The sequence below is a fragment of the Lichenostomus cassidix genome, chromosome 2, assembly GCF_008360975.1.
Source record: "Lichenostomus cassidix isolate B80296 chromosome 2, HeHo_3.0, whole genome shotgun sequence".
Taxonomy (NCBI): domain Eukaryota; kingdom Metazoa; phylum Chordata; class Aves; order Passeriformes; family Meliphagidae; genus Lichenostomus; species Lichenostomus cassidix.
In genome coordinates, this window is record NC_139482.1 from 121,663,896 (window position 1) to 121,691,832 (window position 27,937).

General features: G+C 36.5%; 1 protein-coding gene across 1 annotated transcript in view; it reads left to right on the top strand.

The window, feature by feature from the left end:
* Nucleotides 1–27,937, top strand: part of ZFHX4 (zinc finger homeobox 4) — a 149,909-nt gene that overhangs the window by 97,059 nt on the left and 24,913 nt on the right. Inside the window, exon 5 of the mRNA XM_085053073.1 lies at nucleotides 27,306–27,422. Coding sequence (XP_084909199.1) covers nucleotides 27,306–27,422 — 117 coding nt within the window. The remainder of the gene's footprint in view (nucleotides 1–27,305; nucleotides 27,423–27,937) is intronic.

Below are 27,937 nucleotides of genomic sequence, written 5' to 3' on the forward strand. Positions count from 1 at the left end.
GCTGATGTAATTATCAGAGAATTATTCAATTACACTGGTTAATAGACATTTTTAATGTAAGGAAGATGGCTAACCTGTTGGAATTTTGCTAATATGAGTAACCTACGCGAGGTCCTGTATTTTTTTCACTCATAATTTATACTAATTTTTTATATTGAACAGTGTGTGAAACATGCATTGATACATTATTCCATCTAGAATTTCTGTATGGATTACAAAAGTGTATTTTATATATACATCAACCAAAATTCTATAAATATTTAAACACATCAGAAGGAACTGTACTAATTTGTCCCTTTTCAAAAGAACTTTATTATCTGACCTGCACATCCTGAAAGGAGGAACATTCAGGAACATTCATTAACACAGAGTTAATACAGTAACATAATCACATTTCTTGTTTACTTAGAGCTGTGGGTTTGAACTGAATAATGACAGAAGTTGATGTTTGTATTTTTGAGGGCCTGGAATTTGGTATTTGAACTAGATGAGTGCAAATGCCTTTCCCTTTAGTCCCTGGTTGTCTTAGTAGAATAATGTCCCATTGATAAATCTGGAATTGGAAAAAGCCAGTATGGGCATTTTGTCATTCCAACTTACATATTTAAAGTATTGTTCTTTTTGTTTGATTCATTTTAGTTTAGACTTGGTCACTCAGGTTGTATGTTTAAGCATTTTAGAAGTCTTACTGATTTGTTTGTTTAAAGAAAGGAATAGAAATAATACAGAGGAAGCATATACCTTGTTATTGCAGATACTGAATAGCTCAAGAAATGACTAGTGATCATTTTTCTAATCACATGTATGATCGTGGAGACTGTCATGATGTAATGGTGATACGGACATGTGGCTGTAATACCATTTTCTCAGAAGAGGAATGAATTGTCTCTGATTCTAAACTGATTGAAGTATTGGCATTGAAAGAGTCAGAGCCTAGGAACAAAATAATCTGTCTGTGCAAAGCTGTACTACAACTCATATTAATCTATAATGTCTGGCAATAAAATTGAGTCTTTTTTAAATGTTCTTTTTCCATCAAAAAAAAATCCAGAATGTAAGTTTTTGGAAGTTTTAAAACAGGAGGGAAATACAGAACAGGATATTTGCAAATCATAGGTCAGATACGGTTTTTTGTTTTGACACAGAATCTGTAAATGTTCCAGTTAAAATCAGCTTAACACTAGCGCAAGTCTATTTAATTTAGCAGAGCTAGTCTTGATTTTCACTAGCTTGTATGAGAAAACCATAATTGTCGCTCATTACTGTAGAGAAATAAATTGCATTTCTTTCTTAAGTCTATGTTTGTTTAAACCCTGTATGGTTGCATTTAACATTGGATTAGGTAGGGTAAGAGTTTACTGAGAAATTGCAGCTGTATTTGTGCAGAGCTGTACCTGATTCCCACCTCCTGTAGTGTGAGCAGTGGTAAGTGAACTGTTTCTGTGTTGTTCACTCACTCTGTCAGATCGAAACTCAGCTCAATAGCATTAAACTAGCTCCCATTTGAAAGATTTGTCTTACAAAACCCTGAAAACTGCTCTGAACATGCATACATTGATTTTGTTGCTGGAATCTCCTGAGCTTTGATGAAAAGGAGACTCCACATGCAGGTGAAAGAGGGTTTACCTCTTCAATATTAAAAAGAGAAGATTAAGGATTTTTGTTCAGCTAAGGCTGAACTAATCAGTGGCATGTGAAGGTAAGAGACTTGGTCTTGCACCAATAGTATGATAATGTTATTTTCTTTAGTTGAACAACAAGTTCAAATTTCTCCAGTAGCTGCTTCTGCGTAACTGTCTACCATTATTCCCATTTGCACACGTAATTGAATATCCAGGGGTGCAGCAGTAAAGGTTTTTATTGTAGCCACAGAGAGGGAGGTATTTGTCATGTTCATTGCAGGAAATTCGCTCAAATTTTGTCCTGGAAAAGATGTAACTGTTATATCAATTCACTGAACAACATCTGTATGGTAATATTCTAAATGCTGAGCAGTTCGGTATTCTTGGAGGAGATAAGGCATTTTTTGTAATCAGAAGTTTCGTTTCCTTCCATTTAGTTCTAATAAAACATTAGAAAATAGAGATGAGTGATTTTCACATTTCAGCTTTCACTCTACAGAAGGTCCATTTAGTCTTCCAAGTTGGAGAGCCTTTCCTTTTTTGTCCTTGCTAAAGACATGTTCTGCACAGTACTTGTGGTTATCATAGCATATACCACTATGTGAATTTCAGTGGAAAAAAAAAGAGTAGGGTAGTTTTAATTTGCTCATGTCATCTCTGAGAAGAGAATATCACCACAATGTAATGCACAACATCCTAGGGAAAACAGTAGTTTTTCACCTTCTACTGTCTGATGTGGCTTTCTCTTGCATTTGCCTGTGAAAAGTCAGATAGCACAAGCATGACTTGAAATTGTGGTACTGGTAATGCTTTGCAAGATGTAGAGGGAAAAGGCAGTAATTGAATGAACCAGCTATGCTGTAAGATATCATAGCATGTTACAAATGTATCTAAACTTAAGTCTTATCAGCCATGCTTTTGATCTGTAGTAAGAAATGCAGTAACAAAACTAAAATGAATGCTACAGAGACAGATAAAACTAGATAAGATGTTTCCAGAAATTAGATAACATTTATTTTTCATCATTTATAAGAATCGCTTCTTTTGCCTCTTAGGCATATGTTGGTTGCATTCCTGCACAGCATGGTTCTTCTTCAGCAGATCTACTCCCCTGCCATCCTTAAACTGAGGTCACACTCCAGAAGCACATGGAAGTCCAAATAAAAGAGAGTAGCGTCGTAAACATATCTCATAGTTTTAAAACTAATGATGACTTATCTGGAAAACTAATTGTGGATGATGACTTAGCCTTGCTTCAGTCTGAACACAGAGCAGAGAGGACAAGAAAAACAAGCTCTGAAATAACTCACGGGACTGGAGGGTTATTTGTCTAACTCAGTGCAATTGTGAATAATCTTCAAATCCTGCTGTAAAAATAATGTGCAAATACTGCTTAGTAAATCTGAGTTAAAACTCAAATGTATTTCATGACCACATATATTCTTAAAAGTATTTAATGCTTTTATTGACAGAGAAATATTTATTTTACTACAGCATTTCCACTTTGCTTGACTTACGAGAGACTCAATAGCACACCTATAGCAATTCTGAATTGAGGAACTTAAAAGCAGTAATGATGAATTTAGGCCAGTTGCAATTTCAAAGAAGGTTGCTGACATTTTAGAATTACATGAGCCTATTGGAATTCATTTCATACTTTAATTCTGTTATACCAAGAAATGTTAGTTGTAAGGGTAGAAGCTGAACTGGTAGTATTTTTTTCCTAAGCCAATCCATAAAGGTGTCCCTTCACCTCTTTGATGTGATAAGGAAGTGTTAAATCAAAGTGAATCTTTATTCTGCATCTTGGGACAGAATGCTGCTTAAGCCAATTGTTACTGTTCCTGAGTGTTTTAGACAGTGAACCATGCATCTCCCTCTGCACATCAGAGAAGATTGTAGCAATCATTGTGCCACCTGCTATCACTTAATTAGTGTAATCATGTAATTTCCAGTTGGAAATAATGGCATCATGCACTTTTTAGTAATTGTAACCGTCATAATATATTCCAAATTATGTTACACTAACATTATGTGATTCAGAAATTTTAGGAGGGAGTATTTGCTTTGCATTTGTACATTGGTCTTTCCGATCTTTACTCTCACCCAGCAGCAAAAGTCCATAACCAGTTTTCTGTGTCATTATGATCCTAAAGATTTCAGTGATTCATATCATAACTCTGCAAATAAGCCTTTGGTAAGTATGACTTAACCTTTAATGGACAGAGAAAAAAAGAAATAATGGAAACAGCAGCTCGTCATAATGTAAAACACACCCAGGCTTCAAAGAATTTGATAGTTTCTTAGCAAATTAATTTTTCTTTAAAAAAAGAATGTTGGTGATCATGTATGAAAGTTATATTTGATATACATTCTGTTTGTGGTTCTCAGTTTAAGGAATAATTTCATTTGATCAGAATAGGTCTTAAAATTTAAACATTACTATATTGCAGCATTTTTTTTGGTCCTGGAGATTTCATCACAGCAAATGAATAGGTAATAAATGAGTCAGTTTGGGGCTGCTTCATTTCACTGGACGGTTCTGGGCTATGAGGCTTCAAAAACAGAAAGAGAGAGAAAAAGAGAAAGAAATAGGCAATGACATGAAGGGACACAGGCAAACCTGAGCCACCGTCAGAGCTAACCCTCCCCCATTCCCAATGATACTGTCTGGCTAAGCAAAGCACTGCCACATATATATCAGGCAAGGTTATTACCACTCTGCTTTGTAAACATGCTATGCCTCCTGGACATCTTCTATTTTTATTTCATTTTTGTGTTATATCTTATATGTAAATCTAGGCTGGCGAGAGTCAGGAGGCATTCATAGCATTGGGCCAAATTCATTCCAGGTGCAGTTCCAGGTCTGTTGACTTCAATGAAATTACACCTGGGATGAATTTGGTCTATTATTAACTATAGAGATTACATGTCCAGCTTCCATAGTATACTAAAATACCCAGAATACATATAAATAATGAAGTATGTAATTACAGTCCTGGTTTTAATTTGTGTTCCTAAATGTACTGATGCTTTTGCACATGTTTATAGTTATAGCTATGCTATTGTAGTATATTTTTGTTTAGTGCAAATACATTTGAGTTTTTCTTTAAAACAGAGATACACACAATGTTTACTTTCAAATGTCTCAGCAAGTCTTTCAAAATCCAGATGATGGCTGATTCCATATTACAGTATTAAATTATATTGGTCTTAAGTATCATACACACACACACATATATATAAACATATGCAGGATATCACAATACTGCCACTTAAAATCATTTTGCAAACAATGATCTTAACTTCCTATGGATTATATGTTAATCAATGTGCACAATTAGGTGACCTGATAGGAGCCGATAGAACCATTACCTATCAATATTAAAAATGTAATTCATTTGTATGTTTCCTGTCTCAAACAGTACCTAACAGGTCAGTTGACCGGAATTTGTGCCGGACCAAACCCAAAAGCTAGGCAGTATTTAAATGGACTCTTTCCTTCATTTGGAGACATAAAAAGCATAAGTATGACTTACCTCTGCCTACATCTTGTAATTCCGTTCACTTCTCCTGTATCGTTGTGTACATTCCTGCATCTTTCAGCATGGCACACTGTGAAGACCTGGTAAGCGAGTTAAAGTCAGATGACGCTAACGAATCCCAGCGCAAATGACTGAATCAATAGGAAACCAGCCACTGCTGTTTAAGTGTATCGATAAATGTACCTTTATTTTCTCTTGAATGGATAAGTGTCGCAGTTAAGAGTCCTATGGATCTCTTAATTGAAAGTTAATTTTAAATCAATAAAGAGAGTCATTTAAATATTGATCAGTCCTTTCTACACGAATTGTTAGCTGATTTTTTTTTTTGAAACAACTTTGTTTAAATGCAATCAATAGCCCACAATCAGTGCGTTCCATAAAAAATTGACAGATGTTCCCAAAATGCCTGCTAGGCATAATCTTATCTGTTTACATATGTAGCATAGATATTTCAGTCCTTTTCAAATGTACCCAGGTATCTATGGCAGAAATGTGCTTTCCTTAAATACCAAACTGCACTATTAAAACGCATTCTTCCCCTTGTTTTTCAATAAGGTGGTTTAAAATTAAAAAGGAAGAGTTCTTGGATTTCCTTTGATTCTACAAGTAATATTCTTATTGTTTTATTAGTGCAGGCAGACTGCAAAAGAAGAATGCCCTTGTTTTGCACATGGGGAAAAGAGAGATAAGCGCTTATATGAAGCACATGTACTCTGGAATTTGTGTGTCATAATCCATTAGATGCGTTACTATATGCAAAATGATACCTAACTTTTAATTATATAGACGTTTATGTACACATTGTGTATGCATGTTGAATAGTAATAATTTTTAGTTTTATTTTATGGATATAGTCTCTCTTTCTCCTCAGCAGCACATAGCGAGACTTTTGTTTCAATTTGACAAAGCACACAGTTAAGTTAAAAGGATACAAATTTCATTTCATGAGATTTGCTGAGATTAACCTAATAAAATAAACCTAGCTACATGTGGCTTTCAACATTTCAGCAAATATGACACTCTCTTAAGATGCCTTCCCACAACACTTTCAGTAATTTGCCTCTAGTGGCCTGGTACAATTTACTTCGTCACACCTAGTGATGAAGTCAGACTGGACAGTTTGGTACAATCAATATGAATTTAATTTTTCTCCTGTACCCTCTAATTAATTACAAAGTCATACTTTGATGTACATAGCTCTGAAGTCCTGAAGTTGGCCTTTATTATTATTTTCCTTATTTTTCAATTTTCAAATCCAGTGCCTTTTAAAGGTTTGTACTTCTAAGTAATTAAGCCCTTTTTGAAGTATGAGAGCATAAAGTTAATTGTAACAAATCACAAAATTACATATATATACAATTTTGTCAAAATTAATATTTTTATTTTCAGTGATCTGATATAAATATAAAATAAAATTGACTGACAATTATATTGACCGACATCTAACTGGAGAGTATTACCATAATAATATTTCCTAAGTGACAAACTAAAAATTAAATTCCATAATTAAAACCGTTTATGTCACATAGTAATTTAAGGCAGAAAATAATACACAATTTTGTTTTTTTAAGAGTACTGTCTCTAAGGAGAATAGGGGCTGCTTGGGGGGAAAAATCTGACATGCAATATAATTTACTCTATTTTTGCTATTAATACAAATGCTTCCTGCTGTTCTGAAAATCCACTATTTCTTAATCCAGCATTATTGTCCTCTTAATGCAACATTTCAAACCCATTTCACTCCATTTTCTGTTAGAAAAGCCATATTAAAAGGGAAGATTAAAAAGAAAGAGCCAGGTATCATTGGTTCATATGCATATGGGTTCAGCATGTGAGGATGCTGTTTCTAGGACCAGCCTTAAGATGTGACTGATAGATCTTATTTGTCTGATAGAGTTGACCAGGGAAATAGAGCTACAGCTGGTTACTTCATTAGGTCCTCTCATTGATTGAACCCTGCTGAAGTGATGCAGCAGGCTCCTGAGATAACTGCTGGTAATAGAACAAAATGAATTCTTATCACAGAGATTGGAAAGGCCATTAACCCTGGCCTCCAATGCTTTTCAGAGGTCACAGACAGGAAGCCAAGCGGTGACTGGGAAAACTGTTTTCTGTCTAACTACAGGTCATGTTAGAGGGGGTCTGTGACTTTTTTACCCTTCGGCTTCTGTACAGATGAAACTGTTACACTGGCAGATGTTAATAATCAGCTGTAAATAAATATTGGAAGCAGAAGAAGAAAAATGAGAAAGCACAGGAATTTTTTTCAATAAATATTTAATAAAAGAGCAATTGTTTCTGTGATATTTACTGCCAGTTCTGCTGTAGATTTTTGCTTAATACTTTTCCATATAAATTGAAAAGAGAAATACGTAGAGGCACTTAAAAAACAAAATTTAATATGGTTTTATATAAAAATACCTTTCCTTCCTTCCTTCAAAGATGAGGATTATAATTGCCTGCTGCCTGCCTGCTTGCCTTATTCAGCAAGCCTATCACCAGTTCATCTGTGAATTAGTGCAGGGCGCTGTTTGCCTTTCACCTGGTTGAGAAGGGTATATATCTAAGTAACAGTCCTATAATTTACATTTAATGCAACCTTTCAATTGACCAAGAGCCCACAACCTAAGCCCCCATCTCACAGCTGAGGACTTTCCCACATTTGTCAAGTCAGTGCCACTCCAGCATCAGCCAGGAGAAATCATCCATTTAAAGCCTGGAGCTGCACATGACAATTTTCCTATTGCTTGTGAGAAATCCAGCCATGGCAGAGGCAGCTTTGTGTTTTACTTGCTTGACTCTTTCTTTGAGCAGCAGTGTTTTATTATGCACATGGATTAAAAAAATATAGTGGGATGCATCTTATAAAATAAAATGGAACATTTTCTCTTTATTACTGACATATTTAAGGCAATGCATATATATGTTGTAGGTTGATTTTAGCAGTATGTTGGTGGCTTCTATCCTTGTGATTGTGATTTAATTTCAATGTCTGTGGTCATGTGGTATTCTCTGCTGGAGCCAATCTTTCACAAGGAGCAAGTTCATTTAAATGTAAATGGGGTCCTGTGGATGGAAAAAACTACATACTTCATGTCTTCAGCGACCCACCCAAGCATTTGGTTTGGCCTTCCATGCATAAATAATAACAAGAAGGTATGCTGTCATTGCCTTGCTTGAAACACCAGAAGTGGTTTGGCACAGCAAAACTCCAAGCACTAAAAAGAGGTTGGTTTGGATAAACTCACAGTTCAGATCCCCATCCTGATTAAACAGTGTAAAAGAAAAAAAAAAAAAAAAAGGAAAAAAGTAAGAGAGAGGGAGAGAGTTATGGAGTTATTTTGAGGAGTTGTGAATTACAGGAACAGCTGAAAACCAACTCAGGCTAAGAACATACCATACCTAAAAATACTCTGAAGTAGCAGAAAGCTTGTCATTTTGTTAACTTGAATGGATTTTTGCTCTTAATTGTTTGTAGCAATTTGCAAGAGTGGGATGTGAATGTGGTATAAGTGGCAATATAATTAGCATTAATTTAGCATCAAAATGCAAACCTACATTTTCTAAGTAGTTACCTTCCCTTCCACTAAAACATGGAAATACATTACGTAACTCAAAAGTATGTGTGGCTTTTTTTCAAGGTGTTATTAAATATGACAAAATGGAATGCTTTTTCTTTATTACTGTTGTATGTAAGGAGATACGAATTATTGCACAACTTCTTTTTATCAAAATCTTTGTGGCATATATATATTTTCACACTGCTAAGCTCATGTGTTGACTTTTCATAGAAATACTCCAGGTGTACTTCAACAGAACTGAAAAATCTCCCTTTGAAATTTCCTTTCCCACCAAGCTATCTCGTAAACAGGTTTTCATCTGTGTGGATGAATAGATACATTTTCAGAATTACTTCATTAAGTGCACACTTTTATTTATCTCATTTATTAAGAATGTTATGTTCTGTTGCAGATGTTTCAGGGCATGACACATGGGCCTGGAATCTCAGTGTGTGATACCTTTGGTGAAACTCATTTATGAAACATCCAAACTTCCAGTTAGTTGTGCTCTGCTCTAGGAACGTAGCAGAATTTTGACTTTGTTCCAGAGCTGTAATAAAGGACTTGTATTTTACTGTTTTCAGAGTTTTCTGAAGAATATTTGATAAGCTTTCCTCTTCTTTTTATAAAGTGGAGTTAGTTCAAAAAGAGCTAGATTTAAGCAGTACAAGATTTTCTGTCCAGGGTAAGAAAAAGGATATTAGTGTTTATGTTACTCAGCCATATTAGGTGTAGCTGTGAATCAAATAATTTTATCCTGACAGCTTCAAAACCTAAAATGTTCATAAGGTCCCTGTTCCTTTATCTCATTGAGCTGGTTAAGTAACAGTAATTGAAGTTGTACGTTTAGATTTTCTAAAGATTCTAGTGAAATAAATGCATTATATGTACAAATAGGTATGTAGTGGATGAGCTAATGTGTTTTTCTATCATACTGTTCACCACTGAGGGATGTACTTGTTGTGGTGGTTTTCATTATTTGGTTACATTATATACCAACTGATTTCCACAAAACCTCTTAAGTCTTCTAGGTGTATATATATTTGCTAACAATCCTATATTGTTAGAGTTTTTTAATTAAAAAAAAAAAAAAAAAAGGAGTTCAAATACTGTCGTGACAAAGCAGAAGTTCCAACCTACTTCTCCTACCAGAAATCTCAATAACACAACTAATATCTCAAAAGCTATTGGTTGCAATGTGGGCAATATGGGATTTTTGTTTCGTTTAGAATGTGTAAAATTATTTTCCCAAGTGCTTTTTGCTTAAGCTCGTAATTTGCAAGGCATACAAAATTATTGGAGAGAGAAGTCCACCTCCTAATTCACTAGTCTAAAGGAACAGAATTGAGAAAGCAGTGCAAATGTCAAGCACTTCATGAGAGAGAGCAAATCCAAGGGTGGGTGGTGCTAATCTAGGCACATTTGCAGAAGTGGCATAGCAAGTGCGATATAGAAAATAATCTAAAGACCATTAATAGACTAAGAGCCATTACCATATTTTAGGAAAATATTAGGTTTCTTACATAATGATAAGCTACAGCAGAGAAAGAGAGAGACTATCACCAACCACACTGATTAATTTTAAGGCAAGTTAGAATTAGAAGGGTCTTTGAGTAAGGCCTTTGAAAAAAAGGATCTCTGAAACTCAGTTAATGTGGTTTGATCAAAACAGCAGTATATAATTTCATGGATATTGTGAAAATTACAAGCATCCCTAATTTAGTCACTTTTTAATAAAAAAAAAAATTAATCAGATCCCCTTTATGCGATTGGAAAGACACTTGAGAATGCGCAAAAAAACAATTAAGCCTTTGCTCAGCAAGGACAAAGGGAAAACCTTTCCCCAGAAAGTTGGTCATAGCATTTTTAATGCAACTAGTTAACTACAGAAGATGCCATCTTCCTGCAACATAAATTTTACTCTTCATGTCCTGCAGCAAGATATCTGACTAGAGCATCCCAAGGGCAAAAAAATCCTGATTGCTCCCAGGAGCCAAAGAATCTGTTAAAGGAATGAAATCCACCTGGCTTGCAACCATTTTCAGTTTGGGAGGTAATACACATGAAATTTCTGCAGGTCTAAATATTGAAGCCTAAAACCATAAATATGGGTGGAATGATAGAGTTAATGATGTCTGGCCCAGGTCAGGAGACAGGGTCCAACTTCTGAACTGTATCTCTGGCTTCCAAGACAGTGAGCTGCCTTTGGGTTTAAGTTAATGCTTCTGGAAACTAAGTTAGGTATGGAAGCTTCTCCAAAAACCAACACAAACACAGGCACTACTGTTTTCCTGTGGCATTGAAGGTACATCCCATCATATTTTTCTAGACCCTACAATAACAAATGGAATTTCTGGTTTTGTTTTCTTGCATTTGTAGGCTGTGTTAAATGTTACATACTTTTCTGCTGTCCATGTCCAATTTAATCAATATTACAAGTGCTCCCATGTGGTAGGCGGAACGATGGCAATAAAATGAAATTTCCACAGCTTTTACCCATTGAAATTCTCAGAGGGCAAGATTCTTATAAACTTCACTTTGCTTCCTCTGTAATAGATTTAATAGCTCCATTCAGGAAGAAAGTCTGATGTGCTTTTTCATTTTCAAAATGTAGATAGTAAACCAAGCTTTCTTCTCTTTCCAGCTCTTGGAGAACTTTTAAATTTTAATGTTCTTTTACCATGAGTGTTGAGAAATGTACTTGCTCCAGAATTGTACTGATGTCCCAGTGTGACTCTACATTTGAAAATGAGGGAGTTAACTGAGATAAATTCCAGACATTCCCAAAATTTTTGAAACTGGTGAAATTTAGGTCAGTTTAAGGCTGCTTAGAATATCTTATTCTACACATAGGAATTGGTAATGTCCACTTTGAATGAACTGACTACATTGGCTCTGTGCCACTGGGCATCCTTTTCATTTTAGGGCTTTTCTCCCAGCCATTTAAACCATCTTTTAGACATCTGTGTGCTGCTGAAGCAATGAAAAACAACTTTATCAAAGCCTAAGATCTGGTCTTTAGTCCCAGAGTTCATTACAATAGTTTAGAACTTACGTTGTGTGCTTCTTGTTACTTTGGTGTCCTCTGTTGCAAAGAATTACTGTATTGTCTTCTTTCTTGTACAATGCATCATTTGGGCTCAGCAGTCACTAGCAGAGTTCTGCTTCATTCTTCATGACTGATTATTTGTCGTATTAAATCCTCCCCTAACAAAGAAAAGTTGTGAAGCACTGTAATCGAAAGAGATAGTGGAGTGTTCACACTTCTTAGAAGATGTACCACCAGTTCTAGCCTTTATTTATATGAAATTATTGTTTCTGTTGCTATTGTGCTCTTTCAGTGAGAAGTAAACAAACAGTAGGAAGAATATTAAATAAGGGGTTTAGGAAAATTAGGTTAGATGAAGAAACGATAAAAAAAGATTCAACACAATTCAAATGAAACAGCAGGGTTTAAATGATACTGTACATCTATAAAGCTGTGTATGCTGATTTGCTGTTACTTGGTAGGCCAACTGTTTTCATTTTATGTACCATAAAATTATTGTAACTGCATTTCTGCTTAAGCAAGGGTGGGGACTCTTTAAAATGGAACAGGCTGTGTACTATTTTCTTAATCATAGGAGCCCTAGAATAATTATCAAACAGTGTTTTCCACAGAGTTGATCTATAATTCATCTGAGGAAGAAAACATCTTCCCAATAAAAGATTTCTTTTGTCCTCAATTGTTCAAAGGTTTCTTTTTATTATTATCATTAACCCAATTATCAAATTTCACAACTTCTTCCTTTCTCAACTTTTTTTCATATGCTTGTAGCTGGAGGGAAAAATATAGGTGGAGACATTCAGTAAAAGGGTTTTTACAAGGCTTACATTTATTCTAAGTTACAGCCAAGGAAATTTAATTGGGGTAAGGTTTTTTGGAGAGTAGCTTGTATTTTTTGACAGTTTGTAATATTTTCAATTCCATAATTCAGCAGTCATAAGATTGCATTAAAATTCCCAATATTTATAAAGAAGTCAAATTTGAATTATCAGCGAATTGATTACCTGGGTTGTGGCTCAACCAGAGCCCATCTCTTGCCCACACCACCAGCTGCACTGCATAGTTACAGAATATGTGACACAAAATAAATATTGCTCTATCAGGTCTGCTCTGATTACTGGGATTTAACACTGTTCCTTCATTCCATAGGTAGCTATTTAAAAGTGGAAGTGAGAGAATTACTTCAAAAGTGAATGTGCTAAATGTGCTCTTTTAGTGTAGTTTACATATGGTTTTGCTTTGTTTAAGTCGCCCCACCCCTGTACTCTGGATAATTGTGAGTTGATTATAACATATTTGGGTTTGAGTTTTAGGCTTTCTTTTTGCTTAGGCCTCATGTAGTGGTGGTGGTGTTTTCTAAATTGTTTCTTCTTCTTTTCCCCGGAACTATGACATTATTTTATTCAACTTTTTTATCAAGTGAAAGCCCATGTTCTTGCCTAACTGTTAAGATGAGATTGTGAGTATAGTACCTATCATGAGACTTTCCATAAAATCTCCAAAAGCTGACCACTCTTCATACATTCCTGCAACAAGACCTTTCTTTCCCGTTGCCAGCAATAATGCCCACCTATAACTTACCTTGCAGAAGAGCCCTACTTGCCTTTGGTGGCTACAGGCTAAGCAGTAGGTCTTGGCTTCCAGTAGCAGCCCAATTTTTGTTCATGAGAGAATGAATGACAGCAGTAGGACTGAAAACTTTCCTATTTTGAATTAAGGAACACACATGAAATATGTGTTCTCTAAAGTTTGATCAGCAACTGCTTCTGGAAGAAATTCAGTGAAACCTGCTGAAACTGCATGTTGTCTTTGAAGTATTTAGCAATTTTGTTTTCACCTTTGATTTTTTTTTTTTCTATTAGAAACTAAGGGTTGAGTTCAAACTTAGTTATGCCGACTTTATAGTAGTCTCCAGTGTTATTTATTATGTGATTTTCAATGAGTAACTTGTGAGGAAGAAGATCTAGTTGAATCAGATTCCATTTTCAATTTGTTTTTCTTAAAGGTATGGTACCTGATTTTTCACAAAGAGCTGAAATACATTCCATGTCCCCAAATGAACCTTCAGACCCATCCCATTCCTATTTTATTTGGAAATGCAGGATATATGGGCTTGTCATAGCTCATAAAGTCCTGAAGGAATAGTATTTTCTTTCTATTTTAAAAGTTGACTTTAAATGTTTTAAATAGTAAAAATTATTTTTGTTACACTGATGCCTGAATTTCCTTATTTGAAAGATGAAAAATAGTTTTACTTAACCCCATGACTGATGAAATGTAAGTGTTCAGCTTAGTTTTGTTTCTTTTTTCATGTTGAAGCATCTAACTCCCCTAGTTAGAAGCAAGTGTAGTTTCGCTTGTGTTCTGAGTTTCTGTTGAAGTCAGCTTGTCAAGTGATTCTTCTTTCCCTGTATATATATATATATGAGCAAAATATTTTCACTTTTTAATGGCGTTCAGCTTTGTAATAACTTTGTGAGAGGGTCTCCAAAAGCAGCCTGCTCTACTAGTATGCACAGATTTTGAAATGGGCACAACTCACGTAATCCATTTGTGCTTATCCTGCCAGGCTGACATTCTCTGAAGATACAAAAACTTGGATGTGATCCCTCTTAGCCATCAGCTAAAACATGGCTTCTTTCAGTCTGACAAATTGTATGCTGCACGTGGGGGAATGAGTGTGGAATGTCACCTCATTGTCACATGCAGTTCAAAATAAATACTAAATAAATACTAACTCCAAAAAGCCTTGGATGAAGAATTTCTCCCTATTTCCTCCTCATCTGAGAATAGAATGTTTATCTGTGCTGGTCTTGACTATGTCAAGTGTGCTGGGCTAACCAGATGTGGAAGCTTTCTCAAAGATCTAGATAAATGTAAATGACAGACTGATGACTAGTTCCTGCCCAAACAGTATTCAAATAAAATTGATGATACCCCATTTACTCTCCACAACAAATTCTGAGGAGAAAGCTCATAGTATACCTCTTTCTTCTCCTACTTGTGCTTTTGGGACAGAGGCTGTTGCAAATGAAACAGGCAAACAAAATCTTGAATGCAGTTTCTTCTGTGAATTGAAGTGGGGCATTGGTTCTTAACGACACAATGCATTTACAATGTTCCATGAGTGGCAAGTGAGTATGTTGTACATACAGGAGAGAAAAAGGATAACTGCCCAAGCTTCTTTGGGATACTAAAGGGAATATATCTCAAAAAAGAGGTGTTTAGACAGAAAATTGTAGTGCCTCCAGTAGTTGCTTCATCTTACATTTTCACACAGCCATCTGAAATGCTTGTCAGATGCAAGCATTTCCTGTCTTTCATGTGTGTGGCTCAGAAATGTCCCCAGATCAGCAAATCTGAATCTCTGTCAGCAACATAAAGATAGGACTGCGCCTGAAAGTCACTTGTTTAATTTTCACAGAATTTTTTTGTTACAAAGAGATTAATAGAAGATGTAAAAAACCAAACTCAAGCTCTTTTACCCATATCTAAAAAAGATCTCAACATTGTATGCTCAGATGCTGTATGAGACTAAAAATAGAAGTCTTTAAAGATGCATGGATTAACTATACAGTAAGCAGCAGAATTTATTTTATTTTTTTATGAAGGTGCCTAAATTAATCTTGCTCTTATAATAGGAAACTTCATAGGGTTTTTTTCTCCTCCTGATTTTAGAAGTTATGTGCTTCTTGCTTCACATCATGTTCCACTTTTCAAGTGAAATACTACTATAAACGAGTGGCTATTATAATCCCCAGACCTCAAAGGCCAGCACACATGGCTTTGTGAACACATGATTTGAAATGAGTGGAATTTTCTCAATGTATTTGTAGGTTGGTGTGTATGGAGGATATATGTTTTATGAGGACTATAAAATCTGCTTAAAGGCCAGGTGTTGACCATCTATTTTGCATTGGTAAAAATCCTCTGTGCCTAATATGTGTAGTGTTTTGCTAATTCCTCTGAGACTATGGAGAGTCTCAAAACTGCTCAGCTTTCAGCCCATGGGTGCTAAGATTAACACTGAACACTTCTGGAAATCAAATGTTGCGTGTTCACTTAAGCCCATTTTTCTGTAGTATGACCTCTGAAAATTTCAACTTTGGTGGATACCTTTACTCGAGCAAAGAAAATTCCTTCTAATACTATAAAAAGTCTATATATTTTTTTTCTTTTCTTTATCTTAGTGAAAACTGTGGAGGTAATTTATGCTGAGGTGATCAAAACATCTTGTTTCAAAAAGAAAACAATAATTTTCGCATAAGTAGCACATCTCCCCAATTGTAATTGTGCCTCATCTTTACTTGTGTCTTTCCATCATAAGAGAAACTATAGTGTTTTTTGTAATTACAACATGTATGAGTTGATTATTGTGTCTGAAAGCACAGTTTGCCAACTCAAGTAGAATTATTACATTTCATCAATATTAGAACAGATACCTGCCTGTATACAGAATAAAAAGATTACTTTTCTTTTTACACTCACTGATATTTGCTAACTACAGTCGCTGCGCTGTTCCTAAATTCCTAAATCCTATTCCTAAATATTATTCCTAGATTAGCTAAATTGGATATAGTATAGTAAAGTAAATCAGTAAAATGTTACACTTTTTTATTCACACCACCTCTGTGAACTTCAGCCTACTTTGTGCAGGAAAATCCTCATGCCTAGAGTGTAAAGAGAAATAATGCAGTATATTTAAGACAATGAAGAACTTGCTTCTATCTCTGTTTCTGGTGGAGATTTCTTTTTTTCTCCTAAGCAGGTCACCTTACCCAGCCTTTTCATAGGAGTTCACTAACTGTGTGGCCTTCATTTTCTAAGTGCTTGATTGGAGGCTCTACGATAGTGTTAAATAAGTGCTGAACACACAGAGCTGCAAATGAAAGCAATCAGTGCTGTGCTTTGAGCATATTAAGTGCTATATAGTGCTATGTACTTTGAAAAAATTGGGTCCCATCTGTATCAAACTGGGTTCTCCAAGTTACATATTTTTTTAACCTCAATTTCTGTATAACTTCCCTTTCTGAAATTGCAGAATTGCCTACTCATCTCTTAGGAGATAATGAAGATAAATTCATTAATGTTTGTGCAGCAATAAGAAATCAATAACGAAATGAATAATTTGACTTTCAAAACAGGTTTAAGAGACGTAGTAAGTAGAACATGTGGCTTCATGTTAAACAGTAAGGTACAAAGTCCTGAATGGCTTTTCAGTAAGTAAGTATCAATAGTTTTGTGCAGTGAGTAAGGAAAGAGGTTTTATATAAAGTAGAGCTCGAGCAACATATTAAAGACTGTGTAAGAAAGGAAGAATCTTTTATTTTTTGATATATTAAATTATTTTACTTTTGTGGTATTATTAATAGCTCTAAAAACATAAAGGAGGGGGGGAGGATTTTCATCTATAGTGCCATAGCTACTAAGATTTACAGTAGGAAAAAAAATTGACCATGGAGTACTTTACTGAGAGTCACATGAAACATCAGTGGGTTTGAATCTGCTGCACAAATCCCTCTACCAGAGCTAGCTAGACAGCTGAGGGTAGCAGAATGTTTTCATCTGCTCTGTGGATAAGCACTTGTGAAGGGTAGTGCAATAACCCAGGAGAATTATAATAACAAAAAATCAGGAATTTAATATTGGGCAGTGAGGGACACCATAGTTTACTAAATTAAGTTTCCAGTCTCATTGCCTAGTTAATTACTGTCTTCACCTATTATTTTCTCTGTGCATTTGTGTACATTTGGTCCCAGCCAGCTCTATTTCCTGAAGTCCAGTTTGATGCTAGAATTTGGTGACTGATTTTAGTCCTGCTCTCCTGCCTTCCATCTACTTTTCATTTGATCCTGCTTTTCACTTCAGTTTCTCCTCCCTTCCCCATCTCCTGGTCTTTCATGTTCTCTTCCTCAGATCACATTCTGCTTACTTTTCTCCAGTTCTTTCTCTGATCCCTTCCATGCTTCTTTTGCTCCTGCAAACCTCTGAGCACAGGGGTAACATGCTACTCCTGCTCTCCTATTGCTGCCAGTTCTCAGGACAATGATACACAGCTGGGGAAAACAAAAAAAGGAAAGCTTGGTTTCACCATTGTAAGGATAACATGGTTGCAGTCTGGTTGTGCAGAGAAGCTTCCAGGAGAATTTGTATTTTAAAAGGCCTATTTAAGTTGTAGTTTCTCTTTGAGGATGGAATGAGCATTGGCTAGTACACCCAGGAACTGGGTGAAGATGTTTGTGTGAGCACTGTGGGATGTGACTGCATGTGCACTTTGGTGAGCTCTCAGCACTGTGGGGGTGTGAGTGTCTTCAGTGGTTACAGATTTCTAGCAGAATGTCAGCTCTTCAGTGCAAGGAGATTTTCTGAGCATGGATAAGAAGAATTTTTAAAAGCTATATTGCTTGGCTGAATTTGGACAGATTAATCCAATGTACCACATGCCAGACATCATCCTGTCTGCCAAATTTTGGGTTCCAGTTTAAAATCACTGGAACAGTAAAGATTTCCAAAATGTACAAATACATATAAACTATAGTTGTCCTAATCCTGTTCTGAGAAGTAGATTAATTACTTTGGCTGAAATTTTAAAAAAAATTAAAAAAAAAAAAAAAAGCACATGCTATCCAACTGTCCAACCTGCAGCAGGGATTCAGCACAGCTGTTTTCGGCTCAAACACTTAAAATTTATTGAAACTGTAAGCAAATGAAAAGGCATGTGTGTAGTGGGAAGTCTGGATTACACTTGCAAATGGGTCCTCCAATCTACTTGTCTAAAGACATTAAAAACAAATGTTAAGTTCAAGTCTTGTTTGGAAGCTTTCTCTGAAATATTTTCAGTGGTACCAACAGAGCCAGCTCACTAGGCATTTCAGGACTTTAGCTAGATTGGCACTGTAGGTTTGTGCTCATTAGGCAGTTGTGAGTGAAGAGTCTATAGGCAAGGGATGTCTTCTGCTTTCACACAGGTAGAATAATATTGTTGACAAAGAAAATTAATTTAGAGGATGTGGGTCATGTGCTATGTATGGGAGAAAGAGCACTCAAATTAGACAAACATTGGAAAGTTAAGAGTAGTGCAGTACACTGAACAATGAGAACTGAAAAGCTTGACTAAAGGAAAGAGGAAATGAAAGGTGGAGGAAATTATCTATTATGTCGCACTGGTTTAGTAAAAAGCAAAATAGATACAAATCACACCCAATCATGCCCTTCTGTTGCTGTGATACAAGAAGCTTTACAGCAACACTGAGTGACCTGAAATGCGTGACTTGGTCCTGGAAGAACCCCTGGTTATAACTGGCATTTTTGAATTCAGAAAATCTGTGTCTGCCATCTACTCTATTTCAATGAGCCATGCATTATTGTGCTGAGAACCAATTGGTATTGCTCGTTTTCAGAGTATGCCATCAAAGTGTCTCCAACAACTTGGCAGTGGACTTAAGTTTCAAGCCTCATATTAATCAATAGTATAGTGTAGCTCCTGACCTCAAACAATGCAGCCAGAAAAGACTAGGTTGAGGTATTGAAGCACAGAACTGAAATTGAAAGGATCCTTCTACTGTGGGAAGGGGACAGCAATATGACATGTTATGGCTATGCATCCCAAGCACACTAAAATACTGTAATACAATCAGGAACATTCCACAAAACTGCATAATGCTCCAGTACACAGAAGTTCATTGTCCAGATTTTCCACATTGGGTCTGGAAAAGGCAAGGAAAGACAGTAACAGAAGGGGCTGGGAGACAGCAAGAAGGCAGGAATGTACCGTGGTTTTTACTGCTTTCACTGGTTTTGATGAGCAGACTTTTACCTTTTGCTCCTGTCAGAGGAGTTTGACCATGTGTCAGTATACTATATTTTGAATAGTATAGCTCCAGCTGAGCCAGGAAGTTCAGTTTTTATGGAAGATTTTTTTGGAGTAATTTGCAGCGGATGTTTTCGTGAAGATTCTTACAAATCACTCCAACATTGTGATATGGGTCGGAGGAAAAGCTAAAAGCACCTGTGTTGTCTTTCTGAAAAAAAAAGCCCCAAGGACCACTTCATGTGTGCATATGTTAAAGAAGCCCAAATGTTAAGTGATATTTACAACAAGTAGGTTTTTAAAAAAAATACATGGATTTCTATATATGCTATAGACTACTTGTCAGGTAATTGTAGAAAACAAACAAAGCAACACCCCCCTCCCCACCTCAATCCTCCAACAAATAATTATGTAAAGATTATTTTTTAAAAATTCAGGAAGTGCTTTTGTTCAGGAAGAATTTTACTCGGTATAAATAGATCACCTACTTCTGCCTGTGACACTTAGCATCAAGAAAGAGGAATATTTAAACTGGAGGGCTGTTGTTAGCTACCTTACAAGACATGGTACAAAAATTTATTCAGGTCAGAAAAAAGTATCCTTAAAAGTGGAAATAAAACCAAAGTGATGTTAATAAAACTGAACATAGAGGTTGTCTATGAGGAGAAAATATGTGAAGGTACCTAGAAAAGCTAAACAGGAATTGTTAAAGTATCTCAGAAATAGAAAGCCTGCAGGAGTCATTAGGTCTGCTAGACCACCAGAGGATAGTCATTCCAAAATGATCAGGAGATGGCAAAGAAAATAAATTCTTTTACTCTAGTATTCTCAAAAGACAAAGAAGAAATATATGCACTAACAGGATACTTTACAGATAATTTCAGAGCCATACTGTTAGCGAGCCAAAAAGAGGTGAATAATTCAGAAAGAAAGTCTGGAAGGTAAATAAAAAGAATTTTGCAGTGTATTTCAGAGAGAAACCCTAAAACTTAGTCAGTAATAAAATACATCATTTAAATGACATTTTAAATGAGTTCTTAATTAACATTGTGGTTTCTTTGTAAATAAACTCTAAGGATTTTTCTGGAAACTGTGAATGGGAGAGTCAATCTCACTACTTACATGATGTATTGGAAACTCATCTCATGTAGGGAAAAATACAAGAAATTAGGGACAGGGACAGTAGAAGTGTTTGTATATGAAGGGACGTTGAACACACAGATTGAACAGCAAAACAGAAAAAGTAAAGTAAGGTGAGTGATACTGTGAAGATCCAGTATTTTGCTTTTTTTCCCCCCACTGGCTTGAAATGAACACCTAGTACACTGGTGAAGGTCATGAGGCAGCCCTCCTTGACTTTCCAAGCTTTAAGTCAGGCTTAGGTTCACCCACCTAACTTCCAACATTTAGCAGCAGTGCCCAGATGAAAAGTCAGCATTTCAAACACTAAACTTCATTTTAAAATCCCTCTGCAATGAGGGAGGAATTAGAAATTCACCTACATAAAGTCAGAGTTGTGCCCCTAAGATAATCTGTCTCGCCTGCCCTGCACAATAAACTTAGAGCAATGCTTGGAAGTTAAGCAGTGTATATCCAGCATGTTGAATAAGAGTTAATAACAAGGCTTAATTTTGTTTTCTACATAACCTTGATGGAAATGTATTATTCTTCAAGTCAGACAGTGGTAGTGCTCTTCATGCTTTATGCTGATGGAGGAAACAGCATTTTCTATGAACCATAATGGCAGCCAAAAGAAGAGTAACGATCAGTTGGAAAAGTTAGACTATTCTCAATATAGTTTCATGCTTCAATGCCTTTCTAGAGATGGCCAAGTAAGAAAAGTATCCCTTTCTGCATAATAAATGATTAACTGTACATCTCCAATCACATCTGGAAAGCATTTCTGAGTTTCATTCTGAATAGCTGACATTCTCTGTTAATGGTTTTGTCAGCATATGCTTCTTTTGCCTCTTGCAAAATACTTGATAAAATATTAATGTAGAAATAAAACAACAAAAATACAAATCACAAATTTTCCTATTTTCTTATAAATCAGTGTGGCTCAGCATAAGTTTACCAACAATTCTTTTCCACATTTGCACCATTATCAGAGTAAAACATGCTTCTTTTACTGATTTGCTCTGAGACTACAGGAGGGAGACTAAAAAGCAGACAATCCCAGCCAGCAATGAGAGGGAGGGAGAGCTTGCACAGCAACCGGACTGGAAAGGACACCCCACCCCTCCAAACTTCTGGGGAGAGCATTCATTTTCCAGCAGCTGGAAAGCAGACTGCAGTTATTTTTTTTTTTTTTTTAAACAAGTAGAAAAAAATAGATTAGGACATAATAAAGTGCTGGGCAGATTAGCTGGTGATAATGAATGTTTTCTGCCTTCAGAAGCTAAGAAGTAAAACCAAATAGGGTAGATGAGCGCTGCCTCTCCTGCAGGCAGAGGGTTGAGGCTGAGTGTGGCAAGTGGGGAATACAGGCTGCTGGGTGGAGTGGGTGGATAAAGTGGGTGTGATTTGTGACACTCTTTGGGTAGGAGCCACCATGGCACACTGTCCAGCCAGCTTTGCAGACAGCCTCCTCTGACACAGTGATACATTTCAATGAGAAGCATTAGACTGCCATAAAAATTCAAATGACGCACCACAAAACAAAATGATACAATTTGATAGTAACTGCCAGTTAGCACTTTCTGGCCAATATGATGATCATCACTTAATTATAGGCTTGTTTGTGGGAAGTTCAGCCTTCTAAGAGCTCTACTTTTGAATATAACACAGCGATTAGAAACAGTTATTTACAGGTTGGTGCCGTTATTCACCCCAAGTCCCTAAAGGAGAAATTAGAAATCCTGTTTGAAGATGAAATATAACCATTAGAGAATGCAGTCAAGATCTTGAATGAGTGAGGCATCCTATTCCTCAGTCAAGCTCTGCAACGCCAGCCAGAATAGAGAACAAATACTTTCTGGAATATTTCGGTGAATAAATGGCAATGCAGAAGTCAGGGAGAGTTTATCAACGAAGTAGTATAATAGGATAACCCAGAAGTCAATCCACAAGCCCTACTTTTATTTACCCTTTGCTTCTTTTGCATAGTCTGTGGGCTTTTCTTTGTTTTCCTTTTCCATTGTTTATTCTTTCCCTACATTATCTGTTGTCTGTCCATCCCTCCAATCCACACCCTACTATTATCCTTTGCTAGTGGTTACCTTCTCATCTGGAGAGTTAATCTCAATAAGCTGTTCACTCTTCTGGGTTGAACCTGGGATACACCTGTGCTGAACACTTATGGGTACCTTAGATTCACCTATTTATTAAATATATTCAGTAAAAAAACCCGCAACTATTTTTTAAAAATCTCTCATTTCATATTTATTTGCTTACTACTTTAGTTTATTGTTCCACATCCATCCGGCCCTCAGCCACAAACACTTGCTTAATCTTATTTTCTCTCTCATAACCACAATTACTCACCCACAACCAGTAGATCATCCTTATTTAGGAAATTACTTGCAATTTGGAGAGGGCAAAAGGGATACCAACAAAAACAGCAAAATAATACAGGACCAAAACAGGAACTACTGCCTGTGAATTGATATATCAGCGATGTAAAAAAGCCCAAACAAACCAAAATCAACCCTTGCAAATAATGTTTTTTTAAAATAGACTAGAAAACAGACTCCCAGTGCTGCTCATCAGTAGGGAAACCTCTCTGATAAAACACAAGGAAAGGTGATGCCCCTGTGATTACCACAATGCATTTAAATTAAAAGTGAGAAGATTGTTTCAACTCATCCATGTCTTGTTTACTAATAATTATTCAAACAAAAAAAAAGCCTTTAAAAAAATTAATTTTATTTTTTTGTTTCTCTACACCCTCCCTTGTTTATAGTGGTTGTATCTGTTCCTTAAATCACATCTCTATAAGTCAGGCTTTTCTAACCTATGTATGAATGTTTATCTAATTTTGCTGCTGGTACCTGCTATGCAGCTTTGGCTGAGGCCTGGATTTTGCAATTGAAGTCTTCACACATCTTGACTTCATTGGGCTGAGGAAAATCAAAAGGGTCGTACTTCATAATATCAGTATAGAATTAGACCTGTGTGTACATTAACTTACTGAACTATATGACATAAAATATGGAATATATAATATCAAATTATTAATGTTACCTCTGAAACATAAATTTTCATTTTTCCTTATTTCCCAGTTTTAGTGCAGAATACTGCTAATCTCATTTTTGTGTTTAATTCTAAGTCAGTTGAGAGGCAAAAGGTTGATAATGGCTAAATTCAAGACATCCAACATCAAAAGAAATTTTCAACATTTGGACAAAATAAAAACAGGTGTGAATAAAATATCATATTGCAATAGTAAGTGTTATTAAAACCATTAAAGTGCATTTGAATCGGGTGTTCTATTCATTTTCAAAGCTGCCATTTGTAAATGTGTATAGGCAGGACTTGTAAATTTAAAACAGAGTTTTAGGACTTACTCTGGAATCTGTAGCACAATTGTACTGTGTTTTGTTGATACATAATAATTCATACTTTTCTGTCTTTGAGCGGGGGCCATCCAATTTTTATTTCTGCATGGTATTCTTGTTGGTTAGCATATGCAGTAAGAACAAAAATGTTACTAAAAAAAGATATTTGTTGCATTCTGGCATGGGTATGTAATGTCTTTGATAGCACACTTAGTTACATATCCTCTAAATCTGTTCTGACAAACAGTCTTCAGGATTTTTTTCATTAATTTGCTAACTGCTTTTAAGTTAGAGCTGTTGTATTTCCATCTTGTCCCTTTGATATATGTCGTGACAGTGCAAGTCTCAGACAACCTTTCTGTAATTTTTAAGGAAAATAGGAGAAGTTGTATTATCATTTCTGTCTATGAAATTTACTTCTGAAGTGAATGCCATACATATTTCTGAAATGAATGCCAAATGTATTTTCTAGAAGGGAGTGCCATTGAAAGCCAAGGCAGGCAATTTATACCATGCATAATAATGATATTAATTTTTATGGTGTGTATAAGTTACATTTTGATTAGTTTTTTGCATGATTAAAAATTTGCAAAGCCTTTATGGCCCCCAGGAGCCTACCTGTAATAAACAGCTCTCACCTTCCAAACCATAAAACAGGTCTGCAGTACTTGAACATTACAGCTAATTGCCTTGCTACATCAAAGGGAGCACCACAAGACTGAGAAAAATCACAGAAGGGGGGGTGGGGAGCGAGGGGGGCAGTTTCACCTCTAAAGGTTATGTGTTTGTGGCTTGGTGCAGTCCTGTAAAGTTATGGCCTCAGAACTGCTGTTTGCGATTAAGTTGATGGGGAAAGTCTATCCCGCAATCTCTCCCTGCTGCTGACACAGAGTCTTTGTTCACATTCAGATTTCTCAAACTGTTGCCAGGGTCAGGCTGAGGTCAGACACCACGATGATGTATAGGAGAACATGTCTGGGAATTTCTCTCACACTTAAAACACATACCAGAAAAACAGGAGAGCACCCTGCAAAAATTGTCTGATGAGACCCAGATGATACTGTAGCTTTTCTTTTAGTACCTTCATAATTTTCTTTCTCTTTGCCTGACACACACACAATGTTTTATTAATGTGTGCCACGATAGCCCTTACAATTTTATGTCCCCTCAAGATAAGGACACTCAGTAGCACTTTGACACTTCATTTTCCAGCCCAGGGGGATTGGGCCAGTAAATCTAGTAAAAGAAGCAATGCGTCCATTCCCAAGGATGAGTTGAAAAGGGATTGCCATGGGCTCGGTGAGGCCATGGGGTCTGACACTGGATACGAGGCTCATGTGTGCGCTCAGCATTAACACAGCCCGAGCCAGGCGTGATCACAGGCGCGCAGCATCCCAGCCACCCCGACAAACACAGCCCTGCTTCCAGCGGCGGCAGCGATGGGGATACCTACCATGTTTGATTAGCCATCGGCCTGCGAGGAGGCGGGGGGCTGCCGGGAGGAGAGAGCTCACACAGCATGAGGGGCCTTTCCATTCGCATGGAAATCTCCTTTTAATATGCAATTATTTTTAAAAGAAGGGACCGTCTTTCTGCCTGCATTGTTCCAGAAAGTGGACACACATGCTTAGTCCTTAACCTATTGTATTTCCATGTCGATGCAAAACACATTGATCTGCGGTTGAGATTTTTTTGGGAGGGCAGGGAGGGAAGGTTGGTTTCCAAAATTGCAGCTGTGTTTTTCTCTTCCGATTTACAAAAGGTTTTGCAGAGAGTTGAGAATCGGATAGGTTTGCCACATTGATCTGAGGGTTGTTTGCCTAGGCATAGGGTTTCAGTGTATGGCTGGCAGTAAGGCAATAGGCAGCAATTTTTTTGTGCTCAGCTGCTACATATGACAGAGGATATTTCATTCGGCTGTCAGAATGTTATTAATAAAACATGGGGTGCAAAGAGGGCCACTATTTCCCCTTTCAATCACTATAGCATTTACAATGAAAATTTTATGCAGTGTGTAATTTTCAGTTAATGCTTGACACTTAAAATGTCGGTAGCTGCATTTTGTATGGTTCCTGAAGGGTTAATTGTATCATGTTCCCTGCATAAAAGCTCTGCTTATCAAAAGTGAATAGAAGAGTGTATGCAAATGTGTGTCTGTGACCTTTTGCCTTTCCAGGGTTAATTTATATGGTCATTAAAGATTTTATGAAATCGAGCGGCCTGGTGCTTTGAATCCCATTTTACCTTCACCTCCTAATTTATATAATTCCTACCTGAACTGGGAAATATGATTTTTATTTTTGTGTGTGTGTGTGTGCTGCAATGAAAACAGCATGCTGTGCTGTAGGGAGTTGCAAGTCTGGTTATCTGGCATTACTCAGATTGCTAAAAATTCATTAAAATGTGACATCAGCACAGTGAGAGACAAATGATCACAGGATGAAAAGGAACAGTGGGCCTTTCACGGATTAGTGCTACACAGCCCCAGCATAGAAGCTAACTGCATAAACAGATTAATCCACCAGTAGCAGCATAGCTAAGATTTACCAAATAATTAAATGGGCTTGAGTTACTGTGAAGATTTCCATGTAATCTAGCTGGTGTGAACACGTAAGTGAGGTGTGGGTAATGCTGCTTCCTCAGAAGCCATACACCAAGTTGCATCATTTATCCTGAATGGCTCCCCCTGGAGACAAAATTTGAGACTTCTCCCGCAAAGCCAGAGGTTTATATTTAATACAGTACCTAATACCTAATACTTACTTACTGCAATTAGCGGGATACTGCTGCACTAATAGGATTTATATTTGAGTTCTCCCTTTTTTTTTTTTTTTGGCTCCAAGATGCATTTTTACATGTGCTTGCTTTTGTTCCAGCCTGTGGGGGGTGTGTGTGTATGTGTGTGTCCATGCATGTGCATGTATTTTAACACAAATCATTTCTAGCCAAAGAATATGAAATGACAGGCTTTAAATCTGTCACACTGGGGGAAAGCAGGTACTCTTGTAAAGACACAGTCAGATTTTGAAATATTGCAAATTATTTAGAATTAATATCCAACGTCTTTAAATCGCTGTTCTTTCCCTTTTCTTCTCCCCCACCCTTCTTCCCCCTGTTTTGCCACCCTTTGTTAGTGCTGTTCTTATTACAGGACATATTTTTTAACTGCTCTTAACTGGTCACTGAGTTCCTTTCCTGAGATCTTTTCTGTGTTTGTCCACAGAAGAACAAGGTGAAGACACAGAAGGGTCTGCTAAAAGTACATCAGTGGCTGTGGCTGATGATAAAGACTCAAGTGAGAAAGACAATAGTGAAGGCAAAAAATCTAGTAAAGACTCTGGTAAGATTCTAGAATTTTGTTTTCCCCCTTTTTTAACTTACGAAACGCTCTTTCATTTTAAACTGTCTGGACATTCCCACTACTATTCATTGCATGTGCATTTTGCATGTGATTTCTATCAGTAGCCTCCCATTGACCTATTTTTAATCATAACCATCTGACAGGATAGATGCGGATAAGTTGAAGAATATTACAGGACGACCAGTGAGATTATTTTTTAATCAAATCAGTTTGTGTGCTTGTAATTTTTTAAGCGCCTTTCATTAATCTTAGCTGTACTTGTGATTCCTCTGATGGCATATTAATTTTTCATAAGCATAGGATTAGGTACCACTTGAATATTTTCTTCAATCAGGTTTTGCCCCCCTTTTAACCCAAAGAATGTGGGGGTTTTTGTTATTATTTTTTGCTCTTGCTCACAGATTAGTTACTCCCAAGAATCTGGCCTCTTCCTGGGCATTTATTTGAGGCATTTGCAAAAAAATACACAAAATCCAGTGAAAAAGTTTACAGAT